Here is a 22,622-nt window from a genome sequence, read left to right on the forward strand (position 1 = left end):
TATCAAAAAATGAATAAACGTTAAAAAAATTTTTTTTTTTTAAAAATGTGTTGATTAACTGAAAAGCCTTCATCTCCAGAGTGGCTCACTCTTACCCCAACCTAGCTGTTCCTGTCCTGAGATTTCAAATTTACAGTGGATAAACATGGTACCAAGATTTCTTATAGGTAGAAATACTGACATGCAAGTATGATATATCGAACTTCCCACATGGGCAGAAGACAGATCAACCCATCTATATCTGCCTCTGCTTCTGCTAGGCAGGCCCCTGCCCTTAATCTTGCACCACTAGAGTGTAAACTGGAAAACAAGTCCTGCCAAAGAAACCTGCCTTGGGTATGGGTTGGAAACTAAATAGGTTTTCCTGATCTCCTGGGAATGTAATGGTAGACTTTTGGGATCCTGTAGACTTGGCCTATTTTAGACACAGCTACCATATTCCTTATGGGTCAAAATGTAAAATGGACATAGCTTAGGAAAGTGAGAATAGTGAATGGAGAGTCAAATTGGAGCCAAGAGGGACCCTTCTTTGAGGAAGGGGAACAGCAGAGAAAAACAGATTAACACATGAGACCACGGTGGCCCCATAGCTTGGAATTCTGCAGTGGCTCCCATTTAATGTGTCTCATGATTTATGTTACAAACTGAAAGTGATCAAAACCACAATCAAATAGCATTTCACACCCACTAGGATGGCTATAATGAAAAGGCAGATTATAAGGGTAAGTGTTGGCAAGGATGTGGAGAGACTAGAGCCCTCATATGGAGCTGGCAGGAATGTAAAAGGATGCAGCTGCTTTGGAAACCAGTCTGGCACTTCTTCAAAAGGCTAAACACATACAGAATTACCAAATGATCAATTCTGCTCCTAGGTAAACAAAAAACATGTTCACACAAAAATGTGTACATGAATGTTCACAGCAGCATAATGTCTATCAACCGATGAATGGGTAAATACAACGTGGTGCACATACACAACGGAGTATTCTTTGAGAAGAAAAAGAAAAGGAATACTGACAGATGCTGTAACATCGACGAACCTTGAAAACATTATGCTAAGTGAAGAAAACCAGTCACCAAGGATCACATACTGACGATTCCACTAATGTAAAACGTCCAGGATAGGCAAATCCACAGAGACAGAAAGTAGATGAGAGGCTGCCTAGGGCTGGAGAATTTGGGGGGAAGTGAGGAGTGATCACTGATGGGTATGGGGTGATACAATGTGGTGATAAAAATGTTCTAAACCTATTGTTAGGGTTGAGCCACTGTATGAATACACTAAAAATCAATGAACTAAGTCTTAAATAGGTGAACTATTGGTTTACTATGGTATGTGAATTATACCTGTATAAAGCTGTTCTAAAAAAACAAAAGTGCCTGGAAATGACAACATTTCAGCATTCAAACTGCATCTCCCAGACTCCCCCACCTTCTTTGAGCCATAAAAATCCTCTGTCAGACCATATGGCTCAGAAAATAAGGGTCTATATTTTTAAAAAATCAGAAGGACTCAAACAAAGACGGGAATTCATGTGCTCACGCATTTAGTATTTAAAACAAAAGTTGGATAAAAGGAAAAGGCATTACTTTGTACCTTCTACATCTGAAAGAACAATCAAGAGGTCAGTTTTCATTTCCACAGCCAGACGGGCAGCCAGGCTATCATTATCTTTAACACTAATAACCTGGAATGCAGGTAAAAAGTCATTAAGTGAGTGAACTACGCAGTTCAAAAAGACATTCACAGAAGCACTCTGCTAGGTTCTGGCAGGCAAAGTTAATGATAGAATGCACAGATGACAGCTCTTGTAGGCCCCCTCTGTCTGCAAAACACTGCGCCTCCTGGCCACCCCACTTCCAAACATGCACCTGGCACACACAAGCCACGCTCAAAGCACCATCCGAAATCACTACTGCACCTCACCCTGTTGAATGAGACCCCCTGACTTCAGAAGAGCTTATGTAGCCCCCGCTCCATGAGGCCAGCTTCTCTCCCAATCCTTCCATCTTGTTTATGCCAAACTTCCAGTGTTAGTACATGCAGCATAGCGTGGCGTTAGTCTCCAGCATGCTCAACCCTTAGGAATATTTTACCCACATTTACCCCCTGGAGATCACTATTGGGCTCAGCTGGGGGCACGACAGCATCATTTGTGTTGACAATGGGAACGATGTTCATTCGGAGGAGCTCATGAAGTGTCCCATTAAGGTTCCGGCGCTTCTGCTCATCATGGAAATCCAAGTTGGTCACCAAAATCTGAAAGTAATTAAATGCATCCAGAAATGCAGGAAGGAGGAAAATTACGAACTTCCTAGCAGTGGCATACAAAAAATGCTAACAGGAGAGGAGTTAAACTCTAGATTTCTGCATCCCATACACATCGGAATGGAGCACACATGTTTGGATGCTCATCCAATTCTTTTAGAGATGGGAAAAATTAATCACTTGGGATATTAAAGGATGCTCAAGACTTCTTGTAAAAGTACTTCAATTCTCAGAGAGCTACTAAATCTTTTCCACTTACAGGATTAAGAAAATTAACCTATAAGGGGCATCTGGGTGGCTCAAGTCGGTTAAGCATCTGACTTCAGTTCAGGTCATGATCTCATGGTTTGTGAGTTCGAACCCCACATGGGGCTCTGTGCTGACAGCTCAGAGCCTGGAGCCTGCTTTGGATTCTATGTCTCCCTCTCCCTCTCTGCCCCACTCCTGCTTGTACTCTGTCTCTATCAAAAATGAATAAACATTAAAAACAAATTAAAAAAAATTAACCTGTGAACTTTATGGGGCACCTGGGAAGCTCAGTTAAGCATCTGACTCTTGATTTCAGCTCAGGTCACGATGTCATCATGGTTTGTGAGTTTGACTCCCACATCGGACTTTGTGCTGACAGCGTGGAGCCCGCTTGGGATTCTCTTGCTAGCCCTCTCTGCCTCTCCCCTGCTTGCACATGTGCATACTCTCTCTCAAAATAAATAAATAAACATTATAATTAATGTATGAATTCTAGAGAGATACACTTTGGGGGAAGTGATTAATTGCTAAAATATCTCTGTATCTAGCATCTGATTCAGGGGCTGGCCACAGAAGGCACTGAAATATTTGGTGAGTGAGTCAAAGAATGGTTTGCTCTGTTCGGAGAAGTGTATGAGACAAAATGGAATAGGCCTGTGTGGCCACTGTTGCTCGGCAACTGACCACTGGTGCCGTTAACACAGACTGTGTTTGAGCATGTGGGATTGGTCGGAGAGATTTATAGAGGTGAGTCTTCAGTCACAAACTGAAAGAAGAGCTGGATGTAACTTAGTTCAGCACAGGGGATGAGCATAAGGTGCTCAAAGGTACAGTGGCGAGCTGGGTATGGGGGTGGGCAGACAGCTCTGCTTCCTTGCTTACCTCAGAGTATTAGGCAATAGTTAGCAGAAGAGAAGGTAACTGAGAACAACAGCAAGAAACTAATGGCAATAAGCCCTGAAACTCATAAATCAATGTTTCAATGAAATCCTTCAAATATTTAAGGAAGAAGGGTTCTTGCAATGTAGGGCAGGTTGAAGAAGGAAAGGCTGCAGGCAGACTGTCAAGAGGTAAGGTACCCAAACAGTAACAGTGGGAATGGTTAAGCCCTGAGCTAGGGTCTGGCTATGGGAACTGAGAAGATAACAGCAGCCTTAATGACATATAAAATGTAGGTGAGGAAGATAAAATGGTAACGTGACTAAAGGAAATAATTCACTCACTCAAAATTTGTTCAGTACTTTAGAAATGTCAGGCCCTTCATGAGCTGCTGAGCTAGAGAATAAAACTGTTGACGGTTTGGGGAAAGTGGAATGGGGCACATCTTTTGTAAGAATAGATCATGAACTCCTTTTCAGGAAAGTCCAGTCCTGCAGGAAAAACAGGACTGGGTCAAACAGAACATATAGATTCTAGCCATGCAGGTGAAAGGTCAAATGATAAAGTAAATGTGTGTAGGAGAGGCAAATAGGAGGTATAAAAGTCCAGTGAAAATACTTGTTGCTCAAATAGTTTAACAAAAAAGGGATAGAAGAGCCCTAAAGAGAGAAAAGTATGTCTGTGGAGAAGGGCAGTCTGTTAAGATGCACATTAATTTCATTTCTATGAAGAAAAAATAAGCTGCTGTACTTAAGTCTTTAACGTGACAAACAACTTAGTGGAGATTTCCAAAAGCCACTGATAATGGTCTTTACAACAGGATTACTAAAGACAACAAGAAACCATAGGAGAAAGTACAAAGGGCAAAGATTTCTTGCAGTAAGATCCCCAGGGAAGGCAAACATGTGACAGAGAAGGGCCCATGGATGGATGCCTGCTGGAATGGAGGGGACAGAACTCTTCCACATCAATGTTAATGGAAGCCATGGCTGACATGCAGTGACTTTTAAAGCTACTTTCATTACAACAAACCAAAAAACCTGAAAAACCATCATACGTGGGAAAAAACAAAAGCACAGATCCTAGACCTAAGTTTCCTCATCTGGCCCCAGGCACTTATAAAAAACATTGAAGACTGAAACTGTCATTGGATTGTGGAAAAGAGAGCTGACAATAATGGGTGACAGAAATGAAGATTTCTATTGTATTCATACTAACAGGAAAAAAAAAATCTAAGACAGTGGGGTCCTCAGCTATAGGCAACAGGTGGACAAGTCCATGACTTTCTGTTTCAGCTCACTTCACTCAAGGACATTCTGGCACAATACCACAACATCACTGTGGATAACACTGTGAAGATTATGGAGAAAGAGAAGAGCAGCAGGAAATGAAAGAGCAAAACCTGAGAGGATATATACATATAACATCACCTATGTCAAATAACATCTGTGTAAATGTGGGATCAGAGGCAGCAAAGGTGTCTGAAGATAATAACTTGGGGAGTTCAATTTTTTCAGTTGTTTTGTGAAGTGACTATTAGCTGCTTTGTAACATTTACATGTTTCTAGTGTGTAGTTGTAGCTGCTTTGTAACATTTACATGTTTCTAGTATGTAGTTGTATGACGATTAAAAATACAATTGAAAAAGTACAATGTGGAAAGAAGGCTCTAGAACATTTGGAGCAACCACTAAAAATGTAGAAGTTCCATAAGGACTGGAACCATGGTTGATTTGTTCACCACAGTATCCCCAATGCCTACCATACTTCTTGGTACACTGTAGGTGCTCAACAAATATTTGCTGAATGAATGAAAACCCACCAAAAGCATCTTTCTTTCCTTCAGTGCTTATTAGAAATTTATTGTAGAAGGCAACCAGGTGCAAAGAGAGGCAAGCCACCTGAAGTCAAAGAAGCCCATGAAATAAAGACATCTAACTTTTCTGTCTTCAGGAAAAGTATAAGCACTTAGAGTAATAGCTAGAAGAATTATCAGTATAGGGGCGCCTGGGTAGCTCAGTCGGTTAGGCATCTGACTTCGGTTCAGGTCATGATCTTGTGGTTAGGGAGTTTGAGTCCCATGATGGGCTCTGTGCTGACAGCTCGGAGCCTGGAGCCTGCTTCCGATTGATTCTGTCTCCTTCTCTCTCTGCCCTTCCCCTGCTCACTCTCTCTCAAAAATGAATAAAAAACATTAAAAAAAAGAATTATTAGTACCATAACAAGTACTAATAATTACTGAGAATGACACTACATTAAATGCTTTCCATGTGATTTTCTCATTAGCTTTTTCCAAAAACCCTCTCAAGTAGGCACTGATATTATCTTCTTTTTTCATATGAGGAGACTGAAGCACAAAAAAGTTAGACCAAAAGACTTTCTCCAGGTTTCCCAACTAACAAGTGATGGAGTTAAGACTGTATCTTGGCAGTCTGGCTCTAGAGTCCCCCGCTCATCACCCTCTTGCTCCACGGCAATCACTCTCACGGGCCCCACACCTCTCTAAAAAGGTGAGTCTCTCACCTGGGCGGCACAGATGCTGTACTGGGTAAACATGGCCTCATACAAGGCCATCAGCCCACTCTGTCCGGCGGCTGCACAGGCTCGTGCTTCTAAGACTGGAATTGCCTGTAACACACAAATAGATATGGTGTGACTGGGAGTGAGGGAAGGAGGCCTGCGGACCCATTACAGGGTGTGGGGAAGCACCACTCACCATCTCTTTCAACTGGTTCTGCCCTGAGTGCAGGGCCTGCCGCACGCTCTGAGACAGAAGGATCTCATGGCGCAAGCGTTGCTTGCCAAAGGCCACGGCTCCACTGGTCACCAGCATCATCTCTCGGCCTTGATTCTGTAGCACTGACACCTGACATCGACGAAGGAAAAGGCACCACAAATCACTGTTATCATCTCCTTCCTCTCTTCAGAGAGGTAGCGTCTACCTTACCGGCACAAGAGACTCAGGTAGGGTAGACAGACAATTGGGTGGATCCCAGATGCTGGCTTATGGACCAGCTGGGCTGGCTGTGGAAGAATCACCCAGGTTGTTTGGTAAAAATACAGATTCCTACATGCTGCCTCAAATCTGATGAGGAGGTAGCAGAGATCAGAAATTTTTAATAAGGAGATTCTGGTGTGCAGGCAGATTTGACATCCACAGAACTTGATGGTATCTGTTGGAATCTATAATGCAGAAGGCCTAGTTGTTCCAGAAAAAGAAGTCTAAGAATTGCAGTGTAAACTCAGCAAATGGCTTCTTAGGTTCTAAGGTATAACCTGGGAGATTGAGGCTCTTTCTGTCGTATGTTGATCCCTATGAGTCCCCTTGGGCTAAAGCAGGGACAGATGCTGACCTTGTCCTGTTTTGTCTACCTAGAACTAGCTGTGGTCACTTTGTTCCCTACTTTGGACAGATCTACATTGAAAGAATCAAAGATTCAAGCTGCAAATAGAGTCCATATTCCTAACATGTCCATTCTTCCTGATGTTTGAGCCCTAGAAGCTGGCTCAGAAACTCACAAACACCTGTGATAAACCATGATTATAAAAAATAACTTTTTATAGTAGAAAATTTCATACTTAACCATAGTGGTAAAAACAGTTTTATAAATCCCCATGTACCCATCACCTAGCTTCAACAATTATTTCTCAGGGCAATTTCCCACTCTCTAGTACTGCCTTTACAGGTAGCCTCACCATTATTTTAATACAAACAAATCCCAGGCCCTAGATATATTATTTCATCTATAAATATTTCAGCAGTATTGTAATTGCTAAAAGACAGGGAATATATATGCATAGCCTCCCCCCCCCCCCAAAAAAAACCACTGTCACCTAAAACATTTCAATTAACTCTTTAATATAAAAGATCCAGGGGTGCCTGGGTGGCTCAGTCGGTTAAGCGTCCAACTCTTGGTTTTAGCTCAGGTCATGATCTCACAGTTTGTAAGTTTGAGCCCCACATTGGGCTCTGTGCTGACAGCATGGAGCCTGCTTGGGATTCTATCTCCCTCTCTCTCTGTCCCTCCCCTCTGCCTCTCTATCCCTGTTTCTCAAAAATAAATAAACATTAAGGAAACACATATATATAAAAGATCTGATCAGTGTTCACATTGACCCAATTTTTTTAGCTTGTCAAATGACTGAGGGGACCAGAGATGGGAAGTTCAAACGAGAGTGTAGTTATTCTTGAGGCCTCCTAGGAGAATTGGTACTAAGCCTGAGCCTTCATGAGTGGTAGGATTTGCACCAACAGAGGGGAAATGTTCCCTGCTGCTAAGTGCACAGTGTGAGTGGTGCCTATGGAGTTGTGTGATTCTAAGGAAGGGGAGGCTCTATGAGTGAATTCCAGGTGGGGGACAAGGACAGGAATGAGTACGTCATGTTGGTGGGCCAGAGAGGAAGTAAGCCTGAAAGTGGTGGTGGTCTCACCAGGGAGAATGGGAAATGAAGTGGATCATTTCATTAGGCAAGAAGCCATGTAGAGGAATTGTGGTGGTCTCCAAAGCAGACTGAAGATATTGTGCAGAGGAGAAACTTGATGAAAACAGTGGGAAGACTCCAGTAATGATTTGCTTAGGTCGCCAGATACCCACAGACCTCATGGAAGGGCTTTCTAGATCAGGGCACTACTAATATGCAGAGTCAACTGTCTTATCCAAGGCATCTGACCATGATAGACAGACTCAGGAGCCAACAAAGTGGCCTCCACTGGCTGGCCAAAGATTGCAAGATACGAACATCAATAAAGGTTTGGGCCCACTTGCTTGATTACTTACTGCCTTGAACAATCACCTAAGTGCTTTGGAAGTCCTGATTCTGGCTCCCCAAGGGCAGAGATAACAGTTACATGTCTGTGAAGTCTCTCACAATGTAGCCTTTTTATACATATCTGTTCAACTGAATTGATCTGATGGACTAAATCTGAGAGGCTGACTTGATAAAACTGCTTAATACAAAAAATATTGAAAAGAAAATTCCATCAAGTTTTAGTTAGCAGTCACCAACTCATCAGAGAAATTGTTTTTTAAAAACTAAAAATAGGGTCATGGAGGACACAGTTGAGTTACAGATAGAATGAAAAAGTTCTAGTTTTATCTCCGTAATGCCTGGATGTCTGGTTTTTGACTCTCGGTCAGGAGCTGGCAAACTATACGCAGCAAGTCAAATCTCACCTGCACCTGGTTTTGTAAATAAACTTTTTACTAGAACACAGCTATGTCCATTCATTTACATATTGTCTATGGTTGCTTTTGTGCTACAATGGTAGAGACATGTATTTGAGACAGAGACCATCTGGCCTACAAAGCCTAAAATGTTTACTATCTGGCCTTCTGTAGAAAAAGTTTCCTATAGAAAAGTTTACTGATACCTGCTCTTGGCAAAGATAGGTAGTGGATGTGCAATGTGATGTTTAAAGTCTACAAGTCCCATGTCGACCCCTAAGGTCAGTTTCTTTACTGATAGTCTACAGTCAGCCTGGCTTATTGGCATAGTCAGTGGGACATAAAATCCCCAATGGAAAGCTTGGAGCCCTTCCAAAGGTTAAGTAAGATTCCCTGTATAAAGATCTCTTTGTGATTCGATGTGAGACAGACTGTGCAAATAAATACCTTGGGGGGCTTGTGCACGGATGTCTCTTGGACACCTGATGCTTGCTTGTACTCTCTCTCTCTCTTGCTGCCTTATATCCTTTGCCTTTAAATGAAAGTCTTATGTGGGTATCTCTGTGGAGTTTGATAAGTCTTTTCAAATATCTGAACTTGGAAAATCTTTGCAATGATAGCTCATATTTATTTCAATATTATTGGCCTAATTAAAAAATAAAGGGCTTAGCAAAACAGGAACAAAAAAAAAGCTTAGCAAAACAGGAACAAAAAAAAGCTCAACATCCATCTGGATACTCAACCCTGACTACATGTTAGTCACCCAGGGAACTTTAAAAATCCAGGTGCTTGAGCCCCACCCCAGAGACTGAGCATGAAGCCAGGCCCCTTACACAATTTTAATGTGCAGGCAGAATTAAGAATTACTGACATGTACAGCTCCTTATCACTAAGAAGCCTGAGGCCATGAAATGCATGAAATCAACTTTACTCCTTGACATCCCCCTTTGCTTGCCCTGGGATGTTGGGTCCACTGGTATCTTCACTGGCAAAGGGAGTTTTCAGATTGTGTTAAATCTATTACATTCAGAGTACTTTTACAAGCTGATAAACCTGAACTGATGGTTAGGGTGGGTTGGGAATAAAGTCAGGGTTGAAAAAGAAAAACAAAACTGAACTGAGAGCTTAAAAACTCCATTATTATTTTTGTTTACGAGAATTTTCCATCTTGGCAATTACCTGCTCAACAATAGATGCCAGGCGCCCCAGTGCAAGGCCACACTCATCCCCCCGGGTTACTACGGCACTTCCAAGTTTCACCACGATTCTCTTGGCATGCTTCAGCTCACTGCGGTGGGCAAAAGACTTGCCATGTGTACGACTGAGGGGGACAGTGATAAAGGGGATGTTGCTCCAAGAACGAACATGTCTGATGGCTGAAGGCTGGACACGGTCTGTAGCTCCCAAAGTCAAATGCAAGCAAAAAGAGAAATGTATAACTTCTCATTAAAAAGATAAATATACAATATTAATCAGTTTAGCCAAAAAAATAGCTTTATCATTCTTGATGGAGTAAAATCAGTATATCAAAAGGCAGTATATCCAGCATGTTCTTATTCCAGTATTGTGTGGAGTTTACACCCAGTACAGGTCCCAGATACACTCAAACACTGTGAAGAGTTTAAACAAAACAATCTTTCCTGAAGACATGTTGGCAAAATGTATCAAAAGTCTTAAAAATGTTCACATCTTTTGATGCAGTAATTCTAAGTTCAAAAATTTATTCTGGGGTGCCTGGGTGGCTTAGTTGAGCGTCCGACTTTGGCTCAGGTCATGATCTCACCACTTGTGAGATCGAGCCCTGTGTCGGGCTCTGTGCTGACAGCTCAGAGACCGGAGCCTGCTTCGGATTCTGCATCCCGCTCTCTCTCTGCCCCTCCTTCGCTCATGCTCTCTCTCTCTCTCTCAAGAATAAATAAAACATTAAAAAAATTTTTTTTTAATTTATTCTAAGAGACCAACTGGAGATGGAGACAGATTAATCACAAGCCTGTTCATCAGTGTTATACATAATAGGAAAAATCACAAGTGGAGTAAACACCAAAAAAAGTCAGAAGGATTAATGAACTTTGTAAGAATTTTTAATAACATAGGAAAACGCTCATGATACGTTAGTTCCCCCTACGTGTCTAAATGCATGGAAAAAAGATGAAAATAAATCAAAACGTTAATGTTTTTATTTTTTATTGAATTACAGGTGATTTTAATTTTCTTCCTAATTCTTATCTATGTCTTTCAAATTTAAGCAACAAAACACATCGCTTTCATCATCAGGTGAAAAAAAAGCGTGCTTTTAAAGAAATCACACCATTATAAAAAAGAGAGTGAGCCTGACTAGCAAAGACATGAAAGAACAAAGTAATTGGTACTGGCACAAAAACAGACACTCAGATCAATGGAACAGAATAGAGAACCCAGAAATGGACCCACAAACGTCTGGCCAACTAATCTTTGACAACGCAGGAAAGAATATCCAGTGGAATAAAGACAGTCACTTCAGCAAGTGGTGCTGGGAAAACTGGACAGCGACAGGCAGAAGAATGAACCTGGACCACTTTCTTACACCACGGACAAAATGTGATGGAAGACCTAAACGTAAGACAGGAAGTCATCAAAATCCTCGAGGGGAAAGCAGGCAAAAACCTCTTTGACCTTGGCCGCAGCAACTTGTTACTCAACACGTCTCTGGAGGCAAGGGAAACAAAAGGAAAAATGAACTATTGGGACCTCATTAAAATAAAAAGCTTCTGCACAGCAAAGGAAACAATCAGTAAAACTAAACGGCAACCGACAGAATGGGAGAAGATATTTACAGATGACACATCAGATAAAGGGTTAGTATCCAAAATCTATAAAGAACTTATCAAAGTCAATACCCAAAAAAACAAATAATCCAGTGAAGAAATCGGCAAAAGACATGAATAGACACTTCTCCAAAGAAGACATCCAGATGGCCAACCGACACATGAAAAATGCTCAACATCACTCATCATCAGGGAAATACAAAGCAAAACCACAATGAGATACCAACTCACACCTGTCAGAATGGCTAAAATGAACAACTCAGGAAACAACAGATGTTGGTGAGGATGTGGAGACAGGGGAACCCTCTTGCATTGTTGGTGGGAATGCAAACTAGTGCTACCACTCTGGAAAAGAGTGTGGAGGTTTCTCAAAAAATTGAAAACAGAACACTACAACCCAGCAATTGCACTACTAGGTATTTATCCAAGGGATACAGGTATGCTGTTTGAAAGGGGCACATGCACCCCAATGTTTAGAGCAGCACTATCAAGAATAGCCAAAGTATGGAAAGAGCCCAAATGTCTATCGATGGATGAATGGATAAAGAAGAAATGGTGTGTGTGTGTATATATATGTATATATATGTATATGTATATATATATATGTATATATATGTATATACACACATACATACACACACACATACACAATGGAGTATTACTTGGCAATCAAAAAGAATGAAATCTTGCCATTTATAACTGCATGGCTGGAACTAGAGGGTATTCTGCTAAGCAAAATTAGTCAGAGAAAGACAAATATCATATGGCTTCACTCATATGAGGACTTTAAGATATGAAACAGGGAAGGGAAACAAAAATAATACAAAAACAGGGAGGGGGACAAAACATAAGAGACTCTTAAATATGGAGAACAAAGAGGGTTACTGGAGAGGTTGTGGAAGGGGGGACGGGTTAAATGGGTAAGGGGCATCAAGGAATCTACTCCTGAAATCATTGCTGCACTATATGCTAATTACTTGGATGTAAATTAAAGAATAAACAAATAAAAAAAAAGTAATTGGTATGAGTGGTAAAAAATCATAACCAATCCACCTATAAATTTTCTCTCCGACATGGTAGCCTGATTTTAGGTGTCTATAACAATGATTAAAAAACCTGACAGCTTTCTAAAGGACAAGGAGTGTTGGAGTCAGACACTTTCAATCCCTTTGGATATCCACTTCTAAGCAATCCTTTCCTGATTCTTTCTTCTTGCAACACTACACAGGATTTCTAAGGAAGCAAATATTGCACACACACATACACACAAACATACACACACACACTCACATATATTGCATAAAGTCAAAAAAGTAAAGCAGTAAGAGCTGAATGGCAAGCACTGAATCCCTTCCCCACTTCTCACAGATGTAACTCCTCCTCCTGGCTGCTTAATAATTACCCATTAGCCCTTTCTCTCACAAATTAAGAGACTTTGAGCAGAGCACCGCCACCAGTCAAAAAACTATGTTTCCCAAACTTTCTTGTACAGCTAGACATTGCCATGTGACTAAGTTCTGGTTAATGAGATACATATGAAAATGTTATGGGGATTTCTAGAAATTTCCTTCAAAAGAGAAGTGCTTCCTTCTTCCCTTCATCCATCCAGCTGCTTAGAACACGGGTGTGAGGCTGGAGCTCCAACATAATTTTAGACTGTAAGGAAAACATCAAGAACTTTGGAGTAACTAAAAAGGAGGAGTGTGGATGCCTAATGATTTCACAGAGCTATTCTGAAAGCCCTGGACTGCCTCCCTTCTTAGAGAACCTCAGGTTCCTTTCAAAAGAGAGAGGGATGCCTGGCTGGCACAGTTGGTAGAGCATATGACTCTTGATCTCGAGGTTCTAAGTTTGAGCCCCATGTTGGGTGTAGACATTACTTAAAAATAAAAATCTTTAGGGGTGCCTGGGTGGGTCAGTTGGTTAAGCATCTGGCTCTTGACTTCAGCTCAGGTCATGATCTCACGGTTCATGAGTCTGAGGTCCACATTGGGCTCCGTGCTGGCAGTGCAGAGCCTACTTGGGATTCTCGCTCTCCTCTTTCTGCACCCTGCCCCCCAAAATAAATAAATACACTTAAAAAAAACCTTTAAAAAAAAAGAGTGAGAAACAGACTTCTATCCTGTTTGAGCCATTTTAATTTTGGATTTTCTATTATGCACACCTGACCTAACTGTAACTGATACAGAAGAATGAGTGCACAGGCAGAAAGGCAAATGAAGCCTTGCTGATGGATGGTCTTACTCACAGCAAATGGACATTCTCTTGGTGGGACTCCTTGATTACAAGAAGGAAGTCAAGATGAGTAATAGAGGTCCTCAACAGGACTAAACTTTACGCACTTCCTCCTCAAAGAGTTCTCTGTCATTACACGCAATTCATAAAAATTTGAACGGATTACTATAGTAATCATTCCAAGCCACTTTTTGGACCATTCTAAAATGGTACTATTGCAAAGTAACTTACCCCACTCGAATCAACCATTATCGCCCTCCTTTACATTGACAGATTTCCCAGATATCTCTAGACCCACTACCTCTAACTCCTGACCACTAACTTCTCTAACTATAATGTGACTTCTATCATTTTCTCTATGCTGTAACAATGGTGGGTAAAGTGCGCAGAATCTTATTCTCGTGGACCAGAAGATCATGTGTGTTCTCCTCCCCTCTGCTTCCTTCACACACAAATCTTAGAATGAACATTTTTAATGAAGCAGTAAAGAGTCCTTTTTTGTGTCTCTTACATTACCATTTTTAAAAGTGATTATGCTTCAGCTTTGTGGAGATACAAGATGATATGGTCTTTTTTTTTTTTTTAAAGAACTTTTTTTTAACGTTTGTTTATTTCTGAGACAGAGAGAGACAGAGCATGAACGGGGGAGGGGCAGAGAGAGAGGGAGACACAGAATCTGAAACAGGCTCCAGGCTGAGCAGTCAGCACAAAGCCCGACGCGGGGCTCGAACTCACGGACCACGAGTTCGTGACCTGAGCCAAAGTCGGACGCTTAACCGACTGAGCCACCCAGGCGCCCCAATATGGTCTTTTTTCACAACAGCTTACAGTCTAGTTCCTGGCACAAAGCTGCTCACTAGGTCCATCCTCTGGGATAGAACTGGGACTCGGCACTTTACTGGACTCACAGGTGAGTTGTCTCTTCCTGCTGTGGGAGTCCCAGGGACTGCAGGGCTGGTTTGTGTTGGGGCTAAGTTCTGTGCAGAGTTCCCTTTTTTCACTGAGTTCACCAATACAGGTACTGTGGCTCAGTTTCCAGGGATATTATCACAAGCAACATATACATCTAGGTTTAAGCTTAAAAGCTGTACACATAATAATTCTGGCCTCAATGACTTATAGACAGGGGGTGGTAGAGGGAGAGACTTACTCCTCTTCGGTGTGGATCCGGGATCATTAGCGACTATTTACAAAGCTCTGGGCTACACCCAAGTATCATGCAACGCTTTGATAGCTATCAGGACTAGGACCGATAGCCATTTTTCTTTCCTGTCCCTGAAGAGCTTATTGGGTCCTGGAGAGTGCTGAGCATGGGTGGGGCAGCGTAAGAGGGTACCTTAGGGACACAGGTAGTGACACAAGCTTGTCAGTCCAGGTGATCAAATGGCAGAAACCAATCACAATCTAGCAGACCAGGTTAGCATGAAAAAGGTTCCTGACCCACAATCTTTATCAGCAGAGATACCAGCACACCTTGGTGCCAGGCGGTCAAGGGTCATTCTGGCTGCAGCCAAGTGGGTCACAGCCGATCAGAGCTGACAAGGTTCAACAAGAGGAAACAACTATGAATAAGGTTTCAAGCACATCCAGACAAGCTCAGTCACATCCAGTGGATTCTAGCACCAGGGACAGTTCTGTGGGATCCAGGGCTTTTTGGGTTTCCTGTTCAGCGATGCTTCTACCCTGCCAGATTGACCCTACCCTTCCTGGGGGCATTTTTTATGTTCTAGAGTATCACACTTTTTAGGGTCCATACTGAGGACCACGAAGGCCTTGATTAGTTAGAAAAAAATCTAAGATTACCCTGGATGGGTAATCTCTTCCCATCTTCTAAGGAACCTTTAGGGCCCTAGGTTCCTCAGAAAAGCCATCTCCTCCTGGTTAGAATGAGGGGATACTGAGTGTGTGTGTGTGTGTGTGTACATGTGTCTGGAGTGGGGTGAGAAGAAAGTTGTCCATATTCCTCAAAAGTGCCACACACCATACACCAAGGGAAGGGAAGTAAGCTACCCTTTCAGCATTATGCACTGATGCTCAGCAATCAATGAGCCTGTGTTCCAGGCCTGAACAAGAGGGGACCCTGATAGGATTTCTATCTCCCTTCCTGGCCTTCCATTTCCTTCTGTGTTTACATGTACATACTTTCTAACTTTGCTTTTCTTATTTCTTTTCTGCTCTTCTGCTTATCATGTCAGTGAACACTGGGCTCCAGAATCCAGAAAAATCTGGACACAAAATTGAAAAATCTAGGGAAAAGATCAGAAAGTGCCTCTTTCTGTGAATGAGACCAATGAGAATAAGCAATAGTAAAAACTATAAAAATACTGAATATTTAGTATATACAGAGAATTGTGTTAGGTATTCACACACCTTTTACAGAGGCAGAGGATATATAAAAGGACGAGTATAGGTTCTGGAGCTAGACTAACTGGATTGGAATCTCAGCCCTTGTGCTTATTTGCCATTACCTTACCTGTTGTAGGGGATAAAACAACTTGATGCATGAACAAAAACTGGCACAAAATAAAGACTCCATAAATATTAGCTGGTATTATAAAAAAAAAAAGGTGTCAGCTATTGTTATCAGCATCACACTGAATTCTCGTGAGTTAAGTATTATTACGAGTTAGTTGTTAGTATTATCACTCATTTTATAAGTAAGGAAACTGAGGCCCAGAGAAGCTGAGTAACTTGTTAACATTACCAGACTGCAAAAATGGCCACAATACCTTAAAGCTTCTCCCATCAACAGATGGATTCTGTTCTCCCATCCTCTGACTCTGGGCCAGCACTATGACTTGTGTTGACTACTACAATGTAGCAGAAGTAACACTGCATAAATTCTGAACTTAGGCCTCAAGAGGTCTTGTGGTTTCCCTGCATGTTCTACTTGGGAACCCTGAAAGCATCATATGAAGAAGCCGTATTTAGCCTGCTGGAGGATGAGAGGCCACATGGAACAGAGATGATTCATCATCCCAGCAGAGGCCACCCAGACCTCAACAATCAGACCTGAGCCAGTGAGTTCTGACACAGACACAGAACCACCCTGCAGCCGAGCCAGGCCCAACACAAAATTGTGACCTAAATCTACAGTTGTTTTATGTAACTAAGTTACTTAGTAAGTAAGTAGCACAGCTAGTTTTAAAACTCAGGGAACCTGGCTCTAGACCCTGATCCTTTATCTCTTATATTCTTCTTTATGTGAACGGGGAAATAGAGGGTTTTTTCCTCTGGATAGTGATAAGTTTGATTAGTTGATAAGTATGACCTCTTACAATAAGATCTAGAGACAGATTACTGATAAGATTTACTTGATATCAGGGAAAACAGCCCCGCAAAACATGACAAATAGCTTTCCAACAAACGCTGCTGGAATCACTAGATGTCCACAGGCAAAACCATGAACGCTGACCTAAACCTTACACCTTCTACAAAAATTAACTCAAAATGGATCACACTCCTAAATGTAAAATGTAAAGCTATAGAACTTCTAGAAAAAACACAGGAGAAAATCTTCAGGATCCAGGGCTACACAAAGCTTAGACTTGACCCCAGACACACAATCAGTGAAAGAAAATACTGATAAATGGGACGTCATCAAAACAAAAAGACCTTTCCTTTGTGAAAGATCCTGTTGAAGGACTGAAACAATAAGCTATGTGTAAACTGGGAGAAAATCCTTCAAACCAAGGGTCTGCCAAGGACTAGTATCTAGACGGTAAAGGACTCCAAAATCTCAACAATAAAAAAACAATCTATTTAAAAATGAGAAAGAAACATTTCACTAGAGAGGATATAAAGACAGCCAACTAGCACAAGAGAAGATGTTCAACATCATTAGCCATTAGGGAAAAGCAAGTTAAAACCACACTGAAGGTATCCTTTCACACCTATCATGATGGCTAAAATCAAAGAATGACAACATCAAATGTTGGGGAAGATGAAGAGAAAGGGCACTGCTCATACGCTGCTGGGGTGAATGTAGACTGGTACAGCCATTCTGCAAAAAGTGTTTGGTAGCTTCTTATAAAACTAAACATGCAACTACCATATGACCCAGCAATTGAACTCTTCGGCATTTATCTCAGAGAAATGCAAACTCTGTCCACACAAAATCCTGTACACAAATGCTCACAGCAGCCTTATTCATAACAGTCAAAACTGAAAACAACCAGATGCCCTTCAATGGATGAATAGTTACACTAACTGTGGTATACTCATATCATTAAATACTATTAAGTAATAAAAAAGAACCAACGTGGATGGCTCTCCAGAGAATTATGCGGAGTAAAAAAATCCATCTCCAAAGATCACATACTGTATGACTTCACTTACATAACATTTTTTGAAATGACAAATTATAGAAATGGAGAATAATTAGTGATTGCCAGAGGTTAGGGATGGGGAGGAGGGGCATAGCTATAAAGAGAAATGTGAAGGATGTTGTGGTGGAAACATTCTTATATTGACTATATCAATGCCAATATCTGGGTTGAGATATTGGAAAAACATGTAAAGGGCATCAGGATCTCTCTGTATTAGTTCTTACAACAGCACATGAATCTATAATGGTCTGAAAATTCAAAACTTAGTTACAAAAAAAAAAAGTAATGAACAAAAATAGCCTGTAGAAATTTTTGGGAGAACAACTACAGGTAACACCTTACTTGAAAAACTTTTAATTACTTAATCAGGCGGAAAAAACTACATAAAATTAATGTGTATAACTTAATGATTCTGTAGATAAGTATATACCGGTGAAACGATCACCACAATTAATGCCATAGAGCTATCACCTCCAAAAGTTTCACTTTATTGATAAGTACAAACACTTTCACCAGTAAGCTGCTTCCTTGCTTACTGTCTTTGCCCAATTCTGCCAAGTTATTTTTTTTTTCTCCTTTAAAACTTTGCTCAAAACACACTTCCATACTTCCCATATATGTCTAAGTTTTCTATGGTACATACGAGATCTGGAGAGGGCTGTGGACTGGACCCCGGGCAGGAGACGCTGGCGGAAGGCCTGGAACCCAGAGCGGTAGACTTGACTCAACATGATGCGATGTGGTCACTGATCAAAGTATCTGTCGAAAGCAGTTTTAAAAAACATGAAAACGAAAATAAGACACAATTAATTTTATTTTCTTCCACTTTCTCATACTCTCAGAGCAAGAACTGGACTCTTCTCCAACTCCTCTGTATCAGGGACACTCCCAACTGCTCTGTATGTAGAAAAGAGACAACAAATGGCTCCTTCCCAGGTCCCAACTCTATCCTTCCTTTCCTAGGACCTTAGTTTTTATGTAAGCAAATGAAAACTAAGGATTATAAATGTTAGGAGTGACAAAAAGGTACAATGTTGCTGTATGGATACTTAATCCTCACTACAATTCCTACACGACTAGGGAGTCTTAAACAAAAAACAGATCTAACATCCAATCAGTGGACTTTTTTACCTTCCTGCTATCACCTCCCAAAAGAACTCTGTAAACCACATATTTCAAATGTCTGCTTGACCCTAGCTGGCACAAGAAGAGGCTGGAAAGGCCAGAGGCTACTGCCATCTTTCTCCCTCCTGCCCACAGAAATCTAAAGCACACTCTTGCATCCCTGGGAGGGGGTGCCATGCCTGTGAATGACTGGCATTTCAAAAGACTACGGGCACATCTTGTGGAGGATGAGCACATGGCTAGAAAAAAACTTGAGCTGGGGATATGGTAGTTATGGATTATGGTTAGGGGCTCCTTCCTACATATACTCAGAGAATAAGTCACTCATTATTGCAGCTCTCATGCTAAAGAGAATTGCTGTTTTCAAAAGATAAGAAAGATACTGCACTCTCTTTGCTTGCAGGCTTCTTTTTAACTTTTGCTGTATAGATTGGATGGATTTTTTCCAACCCTCTTGAATGTGTCTCAAAAGACCAGCAGTCAGCCCATAGCAAAGTGAAACAAGGAGTGGCATGTGTTGCTCTACAATTTATACTGCCCAAAGTCACAGAAAGGGGAGAGAAGAGATTGGCAGGATACATCTATTGTAAAAGACAGGTCATCCAATAGGCATCAGAAAGTGCTAAGTGCTGTCTTTGTTGACTTCAGTTTGTGACAGTCTGGAAGATCCCAAGAGAAAATTATTTGCATAACACTGAGCATGACAAAAGCCCACGGTCTTGTGTGCTGCTTATATAAATCCCTTCAGTAATTGTTGCTAAACAATTATTTACATACAAATTCTCTAAGAGGAACACCAAACAAGTAAAATAATCAAACTGTGACACTAAAATTCTAGTTCCATCTCCTTCATGAAAACTTCCTCGGCAACCCTAGCATCTGAGGTTGGATATAATTCTACAGATCGGCTTGTAACTGCTTCATGTATTACTGTTGCTTTTCCCAACAGGATCATAAAGTTCCCACTGACAGCATGGTAAACTGTACAGGGAACATAGATTTTGGAGTCGGACAGATCTGGGTTCCAGCTCTGCACTTGCTAGCTGTGTGCCTTTTGGAAGGTTACTCACCTAGATTTCTAAGCCTCTTTTGTAAATCAGGAATGGTAACAGTAAGGACCTCGTGGGATTACTGCGAGAATTAAATAAGACAATATGTGGAATGCGTGGGAGCAGCATCTGCTCAACAAATGTCAGCTGTGCTCCTTCTTTTAGGCACTAAGGATGGCCTACCACTTCCTCTTTATTTCCTTCAGGATGTGTCAGGAGCACAAGAATTCAATAAATATTCTGACAGACATAATCAGTAATTATACTGACTGTTTACCTCTCTCTTATCTAAGAGTAACTGAGAGCTCTGAATGTTCAAGGTCACTAACTTACTAGGTACAGCGCTGACCTAAAACCAAGCCTTCCTGGCCTCTCCCCTGTAACACACGCCCTCTGACTGCAATGGATGCTCTCAATAAGCAGACAGCTGATTCCAGGGAGCAAAGGGTACGTTGTGTCTGTGCGTCTAGACTCCATGTCATCCATTGGAAAAAGTTTCCATGTTTTGACTCAGGACATTTCTCAAGTACCTCTTTTACTCGTTTTAAACAGAATGCCCTTATCTTACTGACTTAGAGAACTGAACTTTAGTCCCAACAAACTTCACCCAGGAACACGGGCTTGGTGTAAGGCTCACCACTTCAAGACAAAGACCCGGTGATACATCTCGCCCCCTAAGAGAGCAGGGGCGAATGATGCGGGGGGGGGGGGGGGGGGGGAGGCAAAGGGTGGGGAGGGAAGGGGGCGGGGAGTCTGGCGCGCCCTGGTGTGCCACACTGCAAAGGGCGGTCGTGAGCGAACTCCCCCGCTGCTGGGGGCCTGGTTTTGAAAGGGAGGGGGTGACGAAAGCCCAGGCGGGCCGCGGGGGACCGCACACGGAGGCCGCCGACAGTCGGCGTGTGGCCAATTACAAACCAGGGCACATCACCAGCAGCGAGGCAGGTGCACTGGAAGCTGGCTCCGGACTCGCGGAGCGAGAGGTGTCCCCCGAGCCTTCGGGCCTCCACTGAAGGAGCCCTCAGCTCCTCCGTGTGGCTGTACTCAAGGGCGGCCGCGGAGGTCGGGTGTCCCAAGCTCCTAAGACCCTAAGGCCTCCCCGCCCGGCCACCTGGGAGCGCCCCGGCGGCCAGCGCGCCCCGGGCTGCTCAGCCAGCCGCCATCGGTCGGCGCGCGCCCACACCCACACCCACTCGCCGGGTCGGCCTCCCGCCCGGAGGGGCCCTCGCAGCCCCCGCGGGCCGGCGCGCACCCCTTTCCCCGCAGCGGGCCAGTTGCCGCATCAGCCCCCGCGGAGGCGCCGGCGTCGCGCCATCCCCGCCGCCAGCCCCGCCGCCGAGCGCCTACCTCACAACCAGCACCCGACTCCGCCGCACGGCCGGCACTGCACGCCGGGCCGATTCTGGCGCCGGCTTACTCCCTTTTGCTTCCGTCCACGTCCCGCAAGATGACGTTACGTCAGCGGCGGTGGAGTAAACGCAGGCCGCGGGGCCTCCGCTGCTGACGTGGGGCGAAGGGCCAAGCCGGAGCTACGCCGCGGCAATCGCGTAGGCGCCTTGGAGAATACGGTCTGCGCTCCACGTGGCGCGCCCCGCCCCGCCCCAAGGCCTCGGCAGACGCCGGGAGGCGGGGCTCCACATCTCCGGTGCACGTCCACGTCCCTTAGGGAACGGGGGAAGGGGCGGGGGGCCCACGGGGCTTCCCAGGGAGGCGGGAAAGGAGCCTGACTCAGGTAGCTGCTGGTAGGTACCCGTAAGGAGTGTTTGTCAGAGTTGACCTCATCTCCCACGCGCACCTTAAATAGGTTGGATCAACTCGCACATACCTGTATTTACAGAACCCACGCTCTTTTGCTGTTTAAATGCGAAAATGTTGTCACTGTGATAAAATGACTTGCCTCCTAGTCGTTGGGGGTTTACCCAAGGGTCCCAGCCCAATTCTTGTTCAGCAAGGGCACTGGTGAAGTATTGCATTTAAAAAGTAGTAGTTAATCCCTGATAATTGGAACTATTCCAAAGGCGAATGAGGATCTACCCTTAAAATTAGAGTTCAGCGTCTTCCTCTTTCCTACTTGCTGTGTTTTCGTCACAGGGTACGTTTTGTATAGACAAAGGTGTAGGGACGGGGGGGGGGGGTGGGGGTAGGGGCTGCACAGCACTTGACGCGGGGCCAGTGACAAGGAAGGCGTCTACCCCTTCTCCAGAACATTGCTGGGCCTCCTTATTCATTTCCTCATTTATTAAACATTACTTTAGGTGCGGCTGGGTAGTTCACTCAGTCCGTTAAGGATCGGATTTTGGCTCAGGTCACGATCTCCCTGTTGGTGGGTTTGAGCCCCGCGTCAGGCTCTGTGCTGACAGCTTAGAGCCTGGGGCCTGCTTCAGATTCTATGTCTCCCTCTATCTCTGCCCCATCCCTGCTCATGTGTGCTCTCTCTCTCTCAAAAATAAACATTAAAAAAAATTTAAAACAAAAAAACATTGCCTACTTTATGTGCTAGGCATTAGCTAGACGTGGAGGCAG

At 43.1% G+C, this 22,622-nt stretch overlaps 1 protein-coding gene across 4 annotated transcripts in view; it reads right to left on the reverse strand.

Annotated features, from left to right (window-relative positions):
* The window catches only part of ALDH18A1 (aldehyde dehydrogenase 18 family member A1), a 41,749-nt gene extending 20,083 nt beyond the window's left edge, over nt 1–21,666 (reverse strand). Inside the window, exons 1-7 of one of the 4 annotated variants that reach the window (XM_027062704.2) lie at nt 21,447–21,666; nt 18,572–18,687; nt 9,741–9,955; nt 6,113–6,262; nt 5,920–6,024; nt 2,102–2,260; nt 1,598–1,688 (exon numbers count right to left, since the gene is read on the reverse strand). In XM_027062704.2, the coding sequence (XP_026918505.1) occupies nt 1,598–1,688; nt 2,102–2,260; nt 5,920–6,024; nt 6,113–6,262; nt 9,741–9,955; nt 18,572–18,659 (808 nt within the window). In that variant the 5' untranslated portion in view covers nt 18,660–18,687; nt 21,447–21,666. Of the gene's footprint in view, nt 1–1,597; nt 1,689–2,101; nt 2,261–5,919; nt 6,025–6,112; nt 6,263–9,740; nt 9,962–18,571; nt 18,688–21,446 lie in introns of all 4 variants that reach the window. The other 3 variants (XM_053207016.1, XM_027062702.2, XM_027062705.2) reach the window with 3 other exon arrangements.
* Nucleotides 21,667–22,622: the final 956 nt, after the last annotated feature.

This window comes from Acinonyx jubatus, chromosome D2 (assembly GCF_027475565.1).
Source record: "Acinonyx jubatus isolate Ajub_Pintada_27869175 chromosome D2, VMU_Ajub_asm_v1.0, whole genome shotgun sequence".
Classification (NCBI taxonomy): Eukaryota; Metazoa; Chordata; class Mammalia; order Carnivora; family Felidae; genus Acinonyx; species Acinonyx jubatus.